Genomic DNA, 19,398 nt, shown 5'->3' on the forward strand with positions numbered 1-19,398 from the left:
TATACATTTTTGGAAAGCGCTCGCGCTTTCCTACCTCATGGTGTGGGTCCCTGGTCACTGACGGGTACTTTCGATAATTTTGAGTGGGCTCCGCCCACTTTGTGTTTTTGGCCCTCTATACAGTAATAATGTTCAATTTTTGCATTACATGCTTATATGCACGGAATATGCAAGAGATGGGGAACGTATTCGTGAGCTACTTAGGGCAAATGAGTGCTTTATATGTAAAGTGCTCTTTTAGTGCGCACTTTTGCACGGGCTTCGCCCGTTTCCAACGGTAATGTTCCATTTTCCTACTACTAATTAGTATGCACGGGGCGTGCGTGAGTGAAGGAGTGCGTTAGTGAGTGTTTGGAAGTGGGCGAGCGCTTCGCGCTCGATTTCGTGCGCACTATGTGCGCACTTTCGCAGCAGTGCTTCGCACGGCCTTACGAGATTAATAGGCCTCTCGCCAGCTTGTGGCGCTCAGGCCTAATAATTAATAATAATAATAATAATAATAATAATAAATATAGCCGCAAGCGGCAATGATCGGCCCTCGCTACGCCGCCGCCACGCCGCAAGAGGAGGGGGCGCTAACGCGCCCCAATTGTCCTTTTATTACGCCTACTGCTGAATCTGTGACGCTGTCACATCTTCTCCCCTTTGTTTTACCATCAAAAAGCAATTTTATTTTGAATTCTTGGCAAAATGTGCGGCTTTGCCGCACAGACACCGTGACTCTTTGAATAAAAATGTGGATAACTTTTGATGGTCCACCCCTGAAGATGAGTCTCACCAAATTTCAGGTTAATAGGGCTGACGCCCTAAGAGGAGTTTGTGAAAGTCTAAAGTGTAAACATGTTCTGGCGATTTCCCCATTGGAATAACATGGAAGGTTTCGGTCATTGTTACGGCAACGCCATAACAATTATGACATGGGTCTCATTGACTTTTTTGATGGGGATGCCAAAATTGAGTTGTGTGTCAAATTTCATATAATTTCGCAAAACTAAATATTTAACCTTCATATAAAATCTGTAGGGGGCGCTGTGGCTCCAAATTAATTAATTTCACTTCAAGTAGGTTTAGGGCAAAGAGTTTAACAACTGATTCTAATTTGACGCAATTCGGACTTTATCTGCGCAAACGGCAGAAATGTTAAATTTGGGAGATTTCTGAAATTCTTGCTACAGTTTGCGGCTTTGCCGCACAGAGACCGTGACAGGTATCAATGTAATTTGGATAACTTTTGATGTCCCACTCCTCAGTAGCATTTTCACCAAATTTCAGCTTTTTAGGGCCAACGCCCTGGGAGGAGTTCGTAAAAGTACGACGTTTGGAAAAACTCTGAAGTCATGTTTAGCCATTTTTGAAGCAATATGGCCGACATTTGGTTGGGCGGACGGCGTTGCCGTAATAATATTTTTTACTTCTCTTGTCACCATCTACCTCTGCGCCAAATTTCATGATTCTACGATCAGATTTTTTTTGGGTCATTTCCCATCTCTCAATGCATTTTTGGTACATTTGGGGGCGCTGACGCGCCAATTTTTTTTATTTTAGAAAAGGGAAATAGCCAGAATGTAGAGAGGCACGATTTTTAGAGGTGTGCAAATTTTTGTGACTTTTCGTCAATGTTCACTGGGTGAAAAATAGGGGGGTTGGTCCCGAGAAGAAGAAAGAAAGAAAGAAAGAAAGAATAATATTCCGATACGAAAACAATGTTTCCCATTTTCCAAATATCATAAACTATACATTTTCGGAAAGCGCTCGCGCTTTCCTACCTCATGGTGTGGGTCCCTGGTCACTGACGGGTACTTTCGTTAATTTTGAGTGGGCTTTGTGTTTTTGGCCCTCTATACAGTAATAATGTTCATTTTTTGCATTACATGCTTATATGCACGGAACATGCAAGAGATGGGGAACGTATTCGTGAGGTACTTAGCGCAAATGAGTGCTTTATATGGGGATCATCTCAATGTAAAGTGCTCGTTTAGTGCGCACTTTTGCACGGGCTTCGCCCGTTTACAACGGTAATGTTCCATTTTCCTACTACTAATTGGTATGCACGGGGCGTGCATGAGTGAAGGAGTGCGTTAGTGAGTGTTTGGAAGTGGGCGAGCGCTTCGCGCTCGATTTCGTGCGCACTACGTGCGCACTTTCGCAGCCGTGCTTCGCACGGCCTTACGAGATTAATAGGCCTCTCGCCAGCTTGTGGCGCTCGGGCCTAATAATAATAATAATAATTAAAGCCGCAAGCGGCATCCAACGGCCCTCGCGGGCCGCCGGCCTTCCGACTCTGCGCTTTTGACTTGATAAAGATGGCGCCCTTATTGTGTGTTGAATAAAAAAAGAACTTGACAGACGGCGACACATTGGACATGGCCAATCCAGTGCAAATGAACACAAGTGTCAGTCAAATTTGCTGCGCCGCCGCACAGAGACCGTAGCACTTGGAATAAAAATATGGATAACTTTTGATGCCGCGCTTGTGTAGATGATTTTTCCCAAAGTAAAGCTTGATCGAGCTATTGCCCACGGAGGAGTTTGTTAAAGTGTGAAGCGTAAATGTGAACATTTCAAGGATTTGGCGTTTTTCCCATTTGTGACAGTATATTTGCAGCTCCACGGCACAGAGACCGTACCACTTAAAATCAAAATATGGATAACTTTTGATGCCCCGTTTGTGTAGATGATTTTCCCCAAATATGAGCTTGATCGGGCAATCGGCCTAGGAGGAGTTCGTTAAAGTGTGAAGCGTAAAAATGTGGTGATTTTAGAGATTTCGCTGTTTTCCCATTTCTGACATATATTTGCGGGTCCGCCACACAGAGACCGTAGCACTTAGAATCAAAATATGGGTAAGTTTTGATGCCCCGCTTGTGTAGATGATATTCTCCAAATATGAACTTGATCGGACAATCGCCCTAGGAGGAGTTTGTTAAAGTGTGAAGCGTAAAAATGTGGTGATTTGAGCGATTCTACGATTTTCCCATAAGGATAACATGGGATGTTTCTGTCAACGCTACGGTTACGCCGTACAAAATATGACTTTGGCTCTCATACTTGTATGATCAGGATGGCAAATTAGAATTTCGTTCAAAATATCATGTCATTTGGAAAAACTCTATTGTTTATAGGCCACTCTGAAGGCCAAATAGTCAGAATTCTGGGAAACGTTTGCGGCTCCGTCGCACAAAGACCGTAAAAGTTATCCTTAAAATTTGGATAACTTTAGATACACCACTTGTCTAGAGGACGTACACCGATTTTGAGGTTGGTGGGCAAAACGCACTAGGAGGACTTCGTTAAAGTGTAAAACATAAAAATGTGGTAATTTGAGAGATTTTGTGGTTTTCCCATAGGGATAACATGGGAGGTTTCTGTCATCGCTACGACTACGGCGTAAAAATTTAGGCATTTTTGTGATTGGCTTTTGTGATCGGGACGGCAAAATAGAATTTTGGGTAAAGTTTAGACAATTTTGGTAAAACTAATTTTTGACCTTCAATGTTAATTTAAAAGGTCACTCTGTAGGGGGCGCTATCACTGCCATTTCAATTTTGTCAGCCTAAACTGGTCCAAACTAGAAAGTTTAACAACTGATTCAAATTTGGTCCTAATCGGACTGGTTTTGATCAAATGGGAGCAATTTTTAGACCTGCAATATTCCAAAATAAGTTGTCCAACTTTGCGGCTGCGCCGCACACAGACCGTAAAAGGTATCTCAAAAAATTGAATAACTTTAGATGCCCCACTTGTCCAGAGGACGTACGCCGATTTTGAAGTCGGTGGGCAAAACGCCCTAGGAGGAGTTCGTCAAAGTTTGACGTAAACAAAATGGCTAACTCAGCTTGTTTTCATTTTCAAAGGAAGATGGCGGCCATAGGGTAAGTTTGGGGGCGTGGCCACAATGATTTTTTTTGTTTATCCTCACGAGAGGAATGCGTGTCCCGAATTTCGTAGCTTTACGCCAAAGTTGACCTCGGGGCGTCTCCCATAGGCGCAATGTATTTTGACTTTTGTCGGTGGCGCTGTCGCGCCATTTTTTAACGAAAAAAAAAATGGCCCAGAAAAAATAAAATTTTTCGCCGATTCTGAATTTTGGGCAAAGTTTGGTGAGTTTTTGAGCATGTTCAGGGGGTCAAATTAGAGATCAAAGCGCTGAAGAAGAACAAGAAAAATAATAATAATAATAATAATAATAATATTTTTAGCAAAAACAATATAGCCGTTTTTACTATAACAACAAATGATACATCGTTTGAAAGCTCTAAGCCTTCCCGATGCCGCCATGGGGTGGAATCATCATTACGAGCGCTTACGCGCTCGTCACTCCCTATTCCGTCGGGATGCCCCGCCCACTCCCCATAGACTTCCATTGATTTGAGCAGATACAAGCATGGCCCATGCCTGCGGCATGGATTCTCGCGTACGGGACGATGCCAGGAGGGTTTTTGGAGGAATGCAGCGCTTCGCGCTGCTGTTGTCAACAATTAGTGAATGGGCTACGCCCATTCACTAATTGTTGACTATTTCTGTCATAGCAGGAGTAAGTATGCATGATCCATGCCTTCGGCATGGGCTAGTTCACTGTACTTGCCAGGGGCGACGGGGTACCAAACATGCGGGCTGCGCCCGCATGTTTGGTCAGACAGTTGCAACGCTGCCGAAGGCAGCGTTGCGGGAGCAATAGGCCCTCCCCCTGCTGGGGCTCGGGCCTAATAATAATAATAATAATAATAATAATAAATATAGCCGCAAGCGGCAATGATCGGCCCTTGCCACGCCGCCGCCACGCCGCAAGAGGAGGGGGCGCTAACGCGCCCCAATTGTCCTTTTATTACGCCTACTGCTGAATCTGTGACGCTGTCACATCTTCTCCCCTTTGTTTTACCATCAAAAAGCAATTTTATTTTGAATTCTTGGCAAAATGTGCGGCTTTGCCGCACAGACACCGTGACTCTTTGAATAAAAATGTGGATAACTTTTGATGGTCCACCCCTGAAGATGAGTCTCACCAAATTTCAGGTTAATAGGGCTGACGCCCTAAGAGGAGTTTGTGAAAGTCTAAAGTGTAAACATGTTCTGGCGATTTCCCCATTGGAATAACATGGGAGGTTTTGGTCATCGTTACGGCAAAGCCATAACAATTATGACATGGGTCTCATTGACTTTTTTGATGGGGATGCTAAAATTGAGTTGTGTGTCAAATTTCATATAATTTCGCAAAACTAAATATTTAACCTCCATATAAAATCTGTAGGGGGCGCTGTGGTGCCAAATTAATTTATTTCACTTCAAGTAGGTTTAGGGCAAAGAGTTTAACAACTTATTCTAATTTGACGCAATTCGGACTTTATCTGCGCAAACGGCAGAAATGTTAAATTTGGGAGATTTCTGAAATTCTTGCTACAGTTTGCGGCTTCGCCGCACAGAGACCGTGACAGGTATCAATGTAATTTGGATAACTTTTGATGTCCCACTCCTCAGTAGCATTTTCACCAAATTTCAGCTTTTTAGGGCCAACGCCCTGGGTGGAGTTCGTAAAAGTACGACGTTTGGAAAAACTCCGAAGTCATGTTTAGCCATTTTTGAAGCAATATGGCGACATTTGGTTGGGCGGACGGCGTTGCCGTAATAATATTTTTTACTTCTCTTGTCACCATCTACCTCTGCGCCAAATTTCATGATTCTACGATCAGATTTTTTTTGGGTCATTTCCCATCTCTCAATGCATTTTTGGTACATTTGGGGGCGCTGACGCGCCAATTTTTTTAATTTCAGAAAAGGGAAATAGCCAGAATGTAGAGAGGCACGATTTTTAGAGGTGTGCAAATTTTTGTGACTTTTCGTCAATGTTCACTGGGTGAAAAATAGGGGGGTTGGTCCCGAGAAGAAAGAAGAAGAAAGAATAATATTCCGATGCGAAAACAATGTTTCCCATTTTTCAAATATCATAAACTATACATTTTCGGAAAGCGCTCGCGCTTTCCTACCTCATGGTGTGGGTCCCTGGTCACTGACGGGTACTTTCGTTAATTTTGAGTGGGCTCCGCCCACTTTGTGTTTTTGGCCCTCTATACAGTAATAATGTTCAATTTTTGCATTACATGCTTATATGCATGGAACATGCAAGAGATGGGGAACGTATGAGTGCTTTATATGGGGATGACGACCGCTTCGCGGCCGTCATCTCAATGTAAAGTGCTCGTTTAGTGCGTACTTTTGCACGGGCTTCGCCCGTTTACAACGGTAATGTTCCATTTTCCTACTACTAATTAGTATGCACGGGGCGTGCATGAGTGAAGGAGTGCGTTAGTGAGTATTTTGAAGTGGGCGAGCGCTTCGCGCTCGATTTCGTGCGCACTATGTGCGCACTTTCGTAGCCGTGCTTCGCACGGCCTTACGAGATTAATAGGCCTCTCGCCAGCTTGTGGCGCTCGGGCCTAATTACATAAGGTTAATTGAAATTCTGTTGTTTTCTTGTTGCTTTTTTATTCTTAGGAAGGATTTTCCCAAATTGTCTTTCTGTGTTGGCTTTTTCCATTGTATATTTTGTCCAAAGCCACAAATCCCTGGCAGAGGAAACTGTTTAGCTGCTGCATTCTTGGGACAGAGGATAGTTAAGGCTGCATTACACTGACAGTGCAGCCATATTCACTGTTCTGATCTAAGCTCATACTGGGAATTCTGGTTCTCACAAGTAACGTCACCTCACCTATTACTACTGTAGATGTGGGATTCCTCAAAACATTTATATTACTGTAGCTGTCATTTTGGAAATATGCAAAACTACTATTTCCAGAACATTGTTGTTTAAAAATAAAAATAACTTAACTTACTGTATGTCTGCACTTTTGTGGTTAACTTTTGAGTACATTCATTTTCAGTTCCGTACTTGAACATGGGAACATTTATTCAATATCTTTATTTACTACTTACTTTACTTGTGCCTTGAACAAATATCTTATTTCTTAAATTTAATGAATCAAATTGCCATGTCGGAGTGCTCTCAACAAACTTCAAAAAAGGTAGAAAATCACACGAGCCAAACATAATGAGAATGAGAATGTTTTAAAACCTAGAACATTGTGCAGCGCAGCATCTTTTCAACAACAAAAAACACAGAAGGTTGGAATACTCAGTACTGCAGTAACGTGAGGTAACTAAATACTTAAACTCCATGTATACCGTTCAAGTACATAGTATAAAGTACTTGGCTAAGTCACTTGACTGAAACAGTTGCACATCTGGCTTGACGCGGCTGCCGGGGGTCACCTGACTGCAGCCAGGGCCTCTCTGGGAAACAGGAAGTATGACATCACTGCACTGACATTCAGGAATGTGGGAATGCTGCTGCTGCTGTTGCTGTCGTTACCGCGGCTACAGGAAAACCAGATACAGGCCAGAGGTGGACACAGCAAATACCTCCGAGAGAGAAGGAAAGAAGGCGAGAGAGAGAGCGAGAGAGCGAGAGAGCGAGAGAGCGAGAGAGCGAGAGAGAGAGCGAGAGAGAGAGAGAGAGAGCGAGAGAGAGAGCGAGAGAGCGAGAGAGAGAGAACGTCCTCAACACACATTAGAACATTAGAACACACATTATTCTCCTGATTTTCCCAAAACACAAACGCAATGCCGATTGGGTGATTCTGCGAGAGCGAACGCACCCTTAGTGTAGCAACACATCCGCGGGCGTTTCGTTTCGACTCTATTGACAAATCGTGTAATCCACCAGCAGCTTCTAGAAGACGGCCCCTAAAGAAGCAGAAGTCTGTGTGTGACAGTAAACTTTCTCACAGCCTGAAGCCTAAATAAACACTTTCACTTGCCGTACTTCCAATGTGCGGCGATTACAAGATTACACAACGCAAACACGACGGCTAAAAACAGCTAACGAGCGGAATGCGCCGTAGCGGCTTCCAAATATTCTCTGATAAGGATTTCCTACGATTCAAACGCTTATCGCAGGCATTTCCATTATTGGGCCTTAGTGGGCATCTGTTTTGTGTTTGAATGTACATAAACTATAATGTCAACTTTAAAGCTTCAAGTGTCATTTCAACGCAAAGACTTGGACCGATCCCACGTTTGAGTTTGTAGATGCTTTGTTCGCTCGATCGAAAGCATTTATAAGCATTTCTTGAACAGAAAAGCGCTTTGGCAGAGATAAACACCTCAAATCTACGTTTTAACTGTATAATATGGTATAATAATATATTAATGAAGCACCTTTAAAAACAGCATTTACAAAGTGTATTAGCGTTTACATTGATGAGAAAATGTATACATATATATATATATGATATATATATTTATTTTTATGTTTTAGAGGGATTCGCCAGATTGCAAAACTCGGATGATAATTTAGCAATGCGAATGTCCTAAAATGTGGTAGAAATCGGTTGAGTTTTGAGAATTGTATAAAAAAGTGACAGAAATGTGTAGAAATATCACCTTGCGCCCTTATTTAAAAGATGACTGCAATTTTTGGATCTTTTTAACTTTTAATTAAAAAAAATAGCTTTTTTTGCACTTTTCTAATTATAGACAATGTATTTATTCTTCAAAACTACAATTTAAATTATAATCTTGCATGTTCCAACACTTGTATGCACCACTGAAAACCACATGTCCTCTGCAGTCTTGGCCTGGTGCGCACAGAGTCACCTGCTGTTGAACTCCACGCACTGGAACCAACATTCATCTAATGGGTTTTGACAGCGAGAGCTCTCTGTGTCTCACCTCAGGCTGATGACGTCACAGAGTCACAAGGGCCATGGACACACATGCTAATACACGGAGAGAACACGGAGAGAACACGGAGAGAACACGGAGAGAACACGGTGAGAACACGGAGAGAACACGGAGAGAACACGGTGAGAACACGGTGAGAACACGGAGAGAACACGGTGAGAACACGGTGAGAACACGGAGAGAACACGGTGAGAACACGGAGAGAACACGGAGAGAACACGGTGAGAACACGGTGAGAACACGGAGAGAACACGGAGAGAACACGGAGAGAACACGGTGAGAACACGGAGAGAACACGGAGAGAACACGGTGAGAACACGGAGAGAACACGGAGAGAACACGGAGAGAACACGGTGAGAACACGGAGAGAACACGGAGAGAACACGGTGAGAACACGGAGAGAACACGGAGAGAACACGGAGAGAACACGGAGAGAACACGGAGAGAACACGGTGAGAACACGGAGAGAACACGGAGAGAACACGGAGAGAACACGGAGAGAACACGGAGAGAACACGGAGAGAACACGGAGAGAACACGGTGAGAACACGGAGAGAACACGGAGAGAACACGGAGAGAACACGGAGAGAACACAGTGAGAACACAGTGAGAACACGGAGAGAACACGGAGAGAACACGGAGAGAACACGGTGAGAACACGGAGAGAACACGGAGAGAACACGGAGAGAACACGGAGAGAACACGGAGAGAACACGGAGAGAACACGGAGAGAACACGGAGAGAACACGGTGAGAACACTGTGAGAACACTGTGAGAACACGGTGAGAACACGGTGAGAACACGGTGAGAACACAGTGAGAACACAGCGAGAACACAGCGAGAACACGGAGAGAACACGGAGAGAACACGGAGAGAACACGGAGAGAACACAGTGAGAACACAGTGAGAACACGGAGAGAACACACAGAGAACACAGTGAGAACACGGAGAGAACACAGTGAGAACACGGAGAGAACACAGTGAGAACACGGAGAGAACACAGTGAGAACACGGAGAGAACACAGTGAGAACACAGTGAGAACACGGAGAGAACACAGTGAGAACACGGAGAGAACACGGAGAGAACACGGAGAGAACACGGAGAGAACACGGAGAGAACACGGTGAGAACACGGTGAGAACACGGAGAGAACACGGAGAGAACACGGAGAGAACACAGAGAGAACACGGAGAGAACACGGAGAGAACACAGAGAGAACACGGAGAGAACACAGAGAGAACACAGAGAGAACACGGAGAGAACACAGTGAGAACACGGAGAGAACACGGAGAGAACACGGTGCGAACACAGTGAGAACACGGAGAGAACACGGAGAGAACACGGAGAGAACACAGTGAGAACACGGAGAGAACACGGAGAGAACACGGTGCGAACATGGTGAGAACACACAGAGAGAATATGGAGAGAACACACAGAGAACACGGAGAGAACACAGTGAGAACACAGTGAGAACACAGTGAGAACACAGTGAGAACACGGAGAGAACACAGTGAGAACACAGTGAGAACACGGAGAGAACACAGTGAGAACACGGAGAGAACACAGTGAGAACACGGAGAGAACACAGTGAGAACACAGTGAGAACACGGAGAGAACACAGTGAGAACACGGAGAGAACACGGAGAGAACACGGAGAGAACACGGAGAGAACACGGAGAGAACACGGAGAGAACACAGTGAGAACACAGTGAGAACACGGAGAGAACACAGAGAGAACACGGAGAGAACACAGAGAGAACACAGAGAGAACACGGAGAGAACACGGAGAGAACACAGTGAGAACACGGAGAGAACACGGAGAGAACACGGTGCGAACACAGTGAGAACACGGAGAGAACACGGAGAGAACACGGAGAGAACACAGTGAGAACACGGAGAGAACACGGAGAGAACACGGTGCGAACATGGTGAGAACACACAGAGAGAATATGGAGAGAACACACAGAGAACACGGAGAGAACACAGTGAGAACACAGTGAGAACACAGTGAGAACACAGTGAGAACACGGTGAGAACACGGTGAGAACACGGTGAGAACACGGTGAGAACACGGTGAGAACACAGATAGAACACACAGAGAGAATATGGAGAGAACACACAGAGAACACAGAGAACACAGTGAGAACACGGAGAGAACACGGTGAGAACACGGAGAGAACACAGAGAGAACACAGAGAGAACACAGTGAGAACACAGTGAGAACACGGAGAGAACACGGTGAGAACACGGTGAGAAAACAGAGAAAACACACAGAGAGAATATGGAGAGAACACACAGAGAATGCACAGAGAGAACACAGCGAGAACACACAGAGAATTCGGAGAGAACGCGTAGAGAACACGGATAGAACACAGAGAGAACATGGAGAGAACACAGAGAGAACACAGAGAGAACACAGAGAGAACACAGAGAGAGAACACACAGAGAGAACACACAGAGAGAACACACAGAGAGAACACACAGAGAGAACACACAGAGAGAACACACAGAACACACAGAGAGAACACACAGAGAGAACACACAGAGAACACGGAGAGAACAAGGAGAGAACGTCCATAGAACGTCTGGAGAGAACATGAAGAAAACACAGAGAGAACACATAGAAAGAACACGGGGAGAACACAGAGAGAACACAGAGAGAACACAGAGAGAACACGGAGAGAACACAGAGAGAACACAGAGAGAACACAGAGAGAACACAGAGAGAGAACACACAGAGAGAACACACAGAGAGAACACACAGAGAGAACACACAGAGAGAACACACAGAGAGAACACACAGAACACACAGAGAGAACACACAGAGAGAACACACAGAGAACACGGAGAGAACAAGGAGAGAACGTCCATAGAACGTCTGGAGAGAACATGAAGAAAACACAGAGAGAACACATAGAAAGAACACGGGGAGAACACGGAGAAAGCAGAGGGAAAACAGGGAAAACAGAGAAAGACAGACACCAAACACAAACCGACTGAATTAAAGGTATTAAAGGTTATTAAGCCTGAATCATTCCTATTAAATCATTTGTTCACTGTTTGTGTAGAACAGAGTGAAGATGCAGGTGTGAGCGACGGCCGTGACGACACGTCCGGCTGCAGAAGCCTCACGATGCAACGCTCCCAATGGAACTAATACAGTCAAATCACCAGATTTCAGGTCACTATCTACATTTTATTGATTACTGCAAAGTAATGTACTGTAATTGCCTGTCATTTTCAACTTTTATTTTTCAAGTATTCTTCACAAACTCGACTGATATAAAACTCTGATGAATATTTACCACACGGACTATTCCACCAAATTAACTAAGAATGATAAAAAACATGATATACACTTTAAGCCCTGGATTTTAAATGTGAAGTAAATGTAGTGATACAGATCCCCGTCGATATGAGTGTTCTGCTGGTAAAAGACAGTGTAACTTTTCTGGTGGAGAGTCCATCACCTGCTTGTCTCCATGGAGATATTATTGCTTTGCCTAGAATGTTCCACAGCACAACATTAAACATATCTACTGTATAATCTTGCCTTTGTACAACTACAAGTGCTTTCAATGCTAGAAAGAAGACTCATTCCAACACAGATCTGACCTGTACATGAGCTTGGCGCCTGCAGGAAAAAAGTTACGCAGTGCACCTTTAATCACACTACAATTCAATGAAACAAACACAATCATTCTGACATTGTGTTTGATATGACCAGAAAAATTTGATAGCCAGAATAATTAGATAACCCAATAATTAAATCTGATCACTGCACAAGAGAAATCTGATCACACTAAACACTTGGAAAGTTAATTCTTCAAACGTTTCATATTTTGTCTTAGATTTGTGTCACATGGGTTTGCCCTCTTTTGCATAATCGTCCTTATCAACAACTGAAAACGTGTGACCGATCAGATTACTCACATCAGACGACAATCGTTCCCATGACATTTCAATAACCTGACAACTCCAGAAACCAGATAACGAGTTTTACAAAAAGTGAACCAAACGAAGCAATTTTCTTGTCGTCCTTCGTGTATCAACCATGCATCAACGTACATATAATGAGCATTTATCGATATCCTTCCTCTCACCGCGGGCCAATACAACATTATAACGTGATTTCCACCCGATTAAAGCTTTCAATCCAGATTTCAATTAACACGCAACCACCAAAGCCTCCTTCATCACGCTTTACTCAGACGCATCTACGGCCGCACTCGCAGATCACAAATGCCAGCTAAATGTCACCGAGGTTGTAGAGCGAGTAAACGAAGAACGGCGCGGGAGACGTCTTTTCATCCTTCGCTCATGGGATCGGAGCCCAGCGAAGTGACGGGGCCAGACGGCTCCTCGGAGTTTGAGGACGAGAGCAGAGACGAGCCCAAAGGAAACACGCCGCTGCCCGGGAAACCGACGCCAAAAAGAAAACAAAAAACAAAATCTGTGACCGGCCAGGAGTTCTTCAGCACTTCAGCGCCAATCAAATAAACTAGATTTCATGGCACATTCAGACATACGGGAAATGTAGGAAAGATTATGTAAGAGTAAAACTGCAGCAGAAGTGGGTTTCAAGTACAAATGGTGGGACTTTTAGAGAGTTGGACGAGAGTTACTGTAATTTGAAGCCGATTTGAGCCATGGTTTCGTCTTGGTTTAGTTCTGCTTTATTTCTGGTTTAATCTGGGTTTATTCTTTTATCTCTGATTTACAATTGTTAAATTGTGATGTAATCCTGTAAATGCATTATTCCTGTCTCAGTTTAGTCTTTAGTTTAGTTCAGGTTTAGTCTTGGTTTAGTCTCCCTTTTTAAATGGTTCTGATCTTTACCTGGTTTAGTTCTGTTTTAGTTCTTGGTTAATCCTGTGAATCCATTATGTCTGTCTCTGTTAGTCCTGGTTAAATCCAAGTTTCATCCTAGTTTCATCCTAGTTTCTTCTTAGTCCTGATCTAAAGATGGATTACCGTTAGTCCTGTTTTAGTCCTGTTCCAATAGGTTTTAAGTCCTTTATTTTGGTCTCTGTCTAATCTTGGTTTAGTTCAGGTTTTAGTCTTGTAAGTCCATACTTTATATCGATGTTAGACCTGGTTTAGTTCTGGTTTATTCTGCTTTGTATCCACAAATTAATAAGTCATGTTTTAGTCCTAGGTTTGTTTTTGAAGTCCTTTATTTCTGTCCTAGTCTTGGATTCTGGTCCTGGTTTAGTTCTGGTTTATTTTTAGTTCTGACCTGCAGCTGCTTTGGTCCTGTTTTAGTCCTGAAAGCCCATCAGTTCTGTCTTGGTTTAGTCTTTGCTTAGTCATGGTTTAGAAAATGGTTTAGTCACCAGATTTACCAGCGCTTTAGTCCTGATTTAGTCCTGATTTAGTCCTGATTTGGTCCAGAGTTGAGTCCAGAGTTGGGTCCAGAGTTGGGTCCAGAGTTGGGTCCAGAGTTGGGTCCAGAGTTTAGTCCAGAGTTTAGTCCAGAGTTTAGTCCAGAGTTTAGTCCAGAGTTTAGTCCAGAGTTGGTCCAGAGTTGGTCCAGAGTTAGTCCAGAGTTAGTCCAGAGTTGAGTCCAGAGTTAGTCCAGAGTTTAGTCCAGAGTTTAGTCCAGAGTTGGTCCAGAGTTGGTCCAGAGTTAGTCCAGAGTTAGTCCAGAGTTGAGTCCAGAGTTAGTCCAGAGTTTAGTCCAGAGTTTAGTCCAGAGTTAGTCCAGAGTTGAGTCCAGAGTTGAGTCCAGAGTTGAGTCCAGAGTTAGTCCAGAGTTGAGTCCAGAGTTAGTCCAGAGTTTAGTCCAGAGTTTAGTCCAGAGTTTAGTCCAGAGTTGGTCCAGAGTTAGTCCAGAGTTAGTCCAGAGTTGGTCCAGAGTTTAGTCCAGAGTTAGTCCAGAGTTAGTCCAGAGTTGGTCCAGAGTTGGTCCAGAGTTGGTCCAGAGTTAGTCCTGGTAACTTGATGACAGCTGATACAAGGAAACACTGATGATTTGAAGTTCAAGTAGTTGGACAAAGTTTGAGAAACACTTGTACAGACTTCTGTGGCTGTGGTCCAACCAGATGAAGCCGTAGATGATGATAAAGCCGCAGTAACAGCAGCAGTAGATGTAAACGCAGCAGTAAGAGAAGTGTGGCACTCACCCCTGTAGTCCAGATGATGGTTCTCCAGGGCCGGGGGGCTGCCGGGGTCCAGCTCCGCCAGCCTGCGGCTCGTGGCGCACAGCTCCGAGCGCAGGTTGGTCACTTCCCGGCCGGACGACTGAATGGCCCCGTCGATCCTCTGCGCCAGCTGCTTATTGTCCTCCATCATTTTAAGGATTTCCCCCTGGAGAGCACATCCACACAGAGCAGCGGCATGGTGTCAGCATCTGCCTCACACACTCCACCTGCGCGCACTTCCACCGCACTTCATATCACACACACGAGCCCCTTTGTCCTGCGAGTCACCGCGCGGGACAGAGCATCGGGCCGACCCGGGGGAGCGAGGGGAGAAACACGAGAGCGGAGCGGGAAGATCCGGCGGCGAAGCAAAGCAGGAACAGAGTGAGAGAGAGAGAGTGTGTTGGAGCAGCTGCTCTTCCAGAGGACCAGCGCAGAGCCGCGAGATGACAGGAGCCTTTGAACGGACTGTACCATGTGCTCCCGGCGCGGGGGGGGAGGGACACTTTTCAACTCTGCGACGGAAACGCGACTGTCCCAATTTATGAGAAACTGCGGTTAAAGTCAACACGGCAACGATGTTAACGGCTGGATTCAGATGGGAAGAAAGTTTGACTTGTTTAAAGATGTGTTGTGGGACTTTTGGGACTTGGTTGGTCACAGAGAAGTTCGATGTTCCCGAGTCCTTTGACCAGCACTTGTCGAGCCCCTCATGTTTTCAATAGTAGCCCTTTCTCCCTCTCTGTCTCTCTGTCTCACTCCCTCTTGTCCTCTCTGTCTCTACGTCTCTCTTCCTCTCTCCCTCCCTTCCTCCCTTCCTCTCTGTCTCTCTCTCTCTCTCTTCCTCTCTGTCTCTCTTCCTCTCTGTCTCTCTCCCTCTCTTCCTCTCTGTCTCTCTCCCTCTCTTCCTCTCTCCCTCTCGTCCTCTCTGTCTCTCTCCCTCTCTTCCGCTCTCTCTCTCTGTCTCTATGTCTCTCTGTCTCTCTCCCTCTTGTCCTCTCCGTCTCTATGTCTCTCTTCCTCTCTGTCTCTCTCCCTCTCTCTCTCTCTCTCTCTCTCTCTCTCTCTCTCTTCCTCTCTGTCTCTATGTCTCTCTCCCTCTCGTCCTCTCTGTCTCTATGTCTCTCTTCCTCTCTGTCTCTCTCCCTCTCTCTCTCTCTTCCTCTCTGTCTCTCTCCCTCTCTTCCTCTCTCTCTCTCTGTCTCTATGTCTCTCTGTCTCTCTCCCTCTTGTCCTCTCCGTCTCTATGTCTCTCTTCCTCTCTGTCTCTCTCCCTCTCTCTCTCTCTCTCTCTCTCTCTTCCTCTCCGTCTCTATGTCTCTCTTCCTCTCTGTCTCTCTCCCTCTCTCTCTCTCTCTCTCTCTTCCTCTCTGTCTCTATGTCTCTCTCCCTCTCGTCCTCTCCGTCTCTATGTCTCTCTTCCTCTCTGTCTCTCTCTCTCTCTTCCTCTCCGTCTCTATGTCTCTCTTCCTCTCTGTCTCTCTCCCTCTCTCTCTCTCTTCCTCTCTCCCTCTCTGTCTCTCTCCCTCTCTTCCTCTCTGTCTCTACGTCTCTCTTCCTCTCTCCCTCTCTTCCTCTCTTCCTCTCTGTCTCTCTCCCTCTCTTCCTCTCTCCCTCTCTTCCTCTCTGTCTCTCTCCCTCTCTTCCTCTCTCTCTCTTCCTCTCTGTCTCTATGTCTCTCTGTCTCTCTCCCTCTCTTCCTCTCTCCCTCTCTTCCTCTCTGTCTCTCTCCCTCTCTTCCTCTCTCTCTTCCTCTCTGTCTCTACGTCTCTCTTCCTCTCTCCCTCTCTTCCTCTCTGTCTCTCTCCCTCTCTTCCTCTCTCTCTCTTCCTCTCTGTCTCTCTCCCTCTCTTCCTCTCTCTCTCTCCCTTCCTCTCTGTCTCTATGTCTCTCTCTCTCTCTTCCTCTCTGTCTCTTTTCCTCTCTGTCTCTCTCCCTCTCTTCCTCTCTCTCTCTCTGTCTCTATGTCTCTCTGTCTCTCTCCCTCTTGTCCTCTCCGTCTCTATGTCTCTCTTCCTCTCTGTCTCTCTCTTCCTCTCTGTCTCTATGTCTCTCTGTCTCTCTCCCTCTCGTCCTCTCTGTCTCTATGTCTCTCTTCCTCTCTGTCTCTCTCCCTCTCTCTTCCTCTCTGTCTCTCTGTCTCTCTGTCTCTCTCCCTCTCGTCCTCTCTCTCTCTATGTCTCTCTGTCTCTCTCCCTCTCGTCCTCTCCGTCTCTATGTCTCTCTTCCTCTCTGTCTCTCTCCCTCTCTCTCTCTCTCTCTTCCTCTCTGTCTCTATGTCTTTCTGTCTCTCTCCCTCTCTCTCTCTTTTCCTCTCTGTCTCTCTGTCTCTCTCCCTCTTGTCCTCTCTGTCTCTACGTCTCTCTTCCTCTCTCCCTCCCTTCCTCTCTGTCTCTATGTCTCTCTCTCTCTCTTCCTCTCTGTCTCTCTCCCTCTCTTCCTCTCTGTCTCTCTCCCTCTCTTCCTCTCTCCCTCTCTGTCTCTCTCCCTCTCTTCCTCTCTGTCTCTATGTCTCTCTGTCTCTCTCCCTCTCGTCCTCTCCGTCTCTATGTCTCTCTTCCTCTCTGTCTCTCTCCCTCTCTCTCTCTCTCTTCCTCTCTGTCTCTATGTCTCTCTGTCTCTCTCCCTCTCGTCCTCTCTGTCTCTACGTCTCTCTTCCTCTCTCCCTCCCTTCCTCTCTGTCTCTATGTCTCTTTCTCTCTCTTCCTCTCTGTCTCTCTTCCTCTCTGTCTCTCTCCCTCTCTTCCTCTCTGTCTCTCTCCCTCTCTTCCTCTCTGTCTCTATGTCTCTCTGTCTCTTTCCCTCTCGTCCTCTCCGTCTCTATGTCTCTCTTCCTCTCTGTCTCTCTCCCTCTCTCTCCCTCTCTTCCTCTCTGTCTCTATGTCTCTCTGTCTCTCTCCCTCTCGTCCTCTCTGTCTCTACGTCTCTCTTCCTCTCTCCCTCCCTTCCTCTCTGTCTCTGTCTCTCTCTTCCTCTCTGTCTCTCTTCCTCTCTGTCTCTCTCCCTCTCTTCCTCTCTGTCTCTCTCCCTCTCTTCCTCTCTGTCTCTCTTCCTCTCTGTCTCTCTTCCTCTCTCCCTCTCGTCCTCTCTGTCTCTCTGTCTCTCTCCCTCTCTTCCTCTCTCTCTCTATGTCTCTCTGTCTCTCTCCCTCTTGTCCTCTCTGTCTCTATGTCTCTCTTCCTCTCTGTCTCTCTCCCTCTCTCTCTCTCTCTCTTCCTCTCTGTCTCTCTGTCTCTCTCCCTCTCGTCCTCTCTCTCTCTCTTCCTCTCTGTCTCTATGTCTCTCTGTCTCTCTCTGTCTCTCTCCCTCTCGTCCTCTCTGTCTCTACGTCTCTCTTCCTCTCTCCCTCTCTTCCTCTCTGTCTCTCTCCCTCTCTTCCTCTCTCCCTCTCTTCCTCTCACTCTCTCTCTTCCTCTCTGTCTCTATGTCTCTCTGTCTCACTCCCTCTTGTCCTCTCTGTCTCTACGTCTCTCTTCCTCTCTCCCTCCCTTCCTCTCTGTCTCTATGTCTCTCTCTCTCTTCCTCTCTGTCTCTCTCCCTCTCTTCCTCTCTGTCTCTCTCCCTCTCTTCCTCTCTGTCTCTCTCCCTCTCTTCCTCTCTGTCTCTCTCACTCTCTTCCTCTCTCCCTTTCTGTCTCTCTCCCTCTCTTCCTCTCTCTCTCTCTGTCTCTCTGTCTCTATGTCTCTCTTCCTCTCTCTCTCTCTCTCTCCCTCTCTCTCTCTCTTCCTCTCTGTCTCTATGTCTCTCTGTCTCTCTCTGTCTCTCTCCCTCTCGTCCTCTCTGTCTCTACGTCTCTCTTCCTCTCTCCCTCTCTTCCTCTCTGTCTCTCTCCCTCTCTTCCTCTCTCCCTCTCTTCCTCTCACTCTCTCTCTTCCTCTCTGTCTCTATGTCTCTCTGTCTCACTCCCTCTTGTCCTCTCTGTCTCTACGTCTCTCTTCCTCTCTCCCTCCCTTCCTCTCTGTCTCTATGTCTCTCTCTCTCTCTTCCTCTCTGTCTCTCTCCCTCTCTTCCTCTCTGTCTCTCTCCCTCTCTTCCTCTCTGTCTCTCTCCCTCTCTTCCTCTCTGTCTCTCTCACTCTCTTCCTCTCTCCCTCTCTGTCTCTCTCCCTCTCTTCCTCTCTCTCTCTCTGTCTCTATGTCTCTCTGTCTCTCTCCCTCTTGTCCTCTCCGTCTCTATGTCTCTCTTCCTCTTTGTCTCTCTCCCTCTCTCTCTCTGTCTCTATGTCTCTCTGTCTCTCTCCGTCTCTATGTCTCTCTCCCTCTCTCTCTCTCTCTCTCTCTCTCTTCCTCTCTGTCTCTATGTCTCTCTCCCTCTCGTCCTCTCTGTCTCTATGTCTCTCTTCCTCTCTGTCTCTCTCCCTCTCTCTCTCTGTCTCTATGTCTCTCTGTCTCTCTCCGTCTCTATGTCTCTCTCCCTCTCTCTCTCTCTCTCTCTCTCTCTCTCTCTCTCTCTTCCTCTCTGTCTCTATGTCTCTCTGTCTCTCTCCCTCTCGTCCTCTCTGTCTCTACGTCTCTCTTCC

The 19,398-nt window shown here is 46.0% G+C and overlaps 1 protein-coding gene across 1 annotated transcript in view; it reads right to left on the bottom strand.

Moving 5' to 3' along the window:
* Positions 1-19,398, bottom strand: part of kaznb (kazrin, periplakin interacting protein b) — a 176,921-nt gene that overhangs the window by 115,858 nt on the left and 41,665 nt on the right. The window contains exon 2 of the mRNA XM_072452530.1: positions 14,862-15,045. Within this exon, the coding sequence (XP_072308631.1) occupies positions 14,862-15,045 (184 nt within the window). The remainder of the gene's footprint in view (positions 1-14,861; positions 15,046-19,398) is intronic.

This window comes from Eucyclogobius newberryi, unplaced genomic scaffold, assembly GCF_026437365.1.
Source record: "Eucyclogobius newberryi isolate DKJ021-1_F unplaced genomic scaffold, fEucNew1.0.hap1 SCAF_19, whole genome shotgun sequence".
Classification (NCBI taxonomy): domain Eukaryota; kingdom Metazoa; phylum Chordata; class Actinopteri; order Gobiiformes; family Gobiidae; genus Eucyclogobius; species Eucyclogobius newberryi.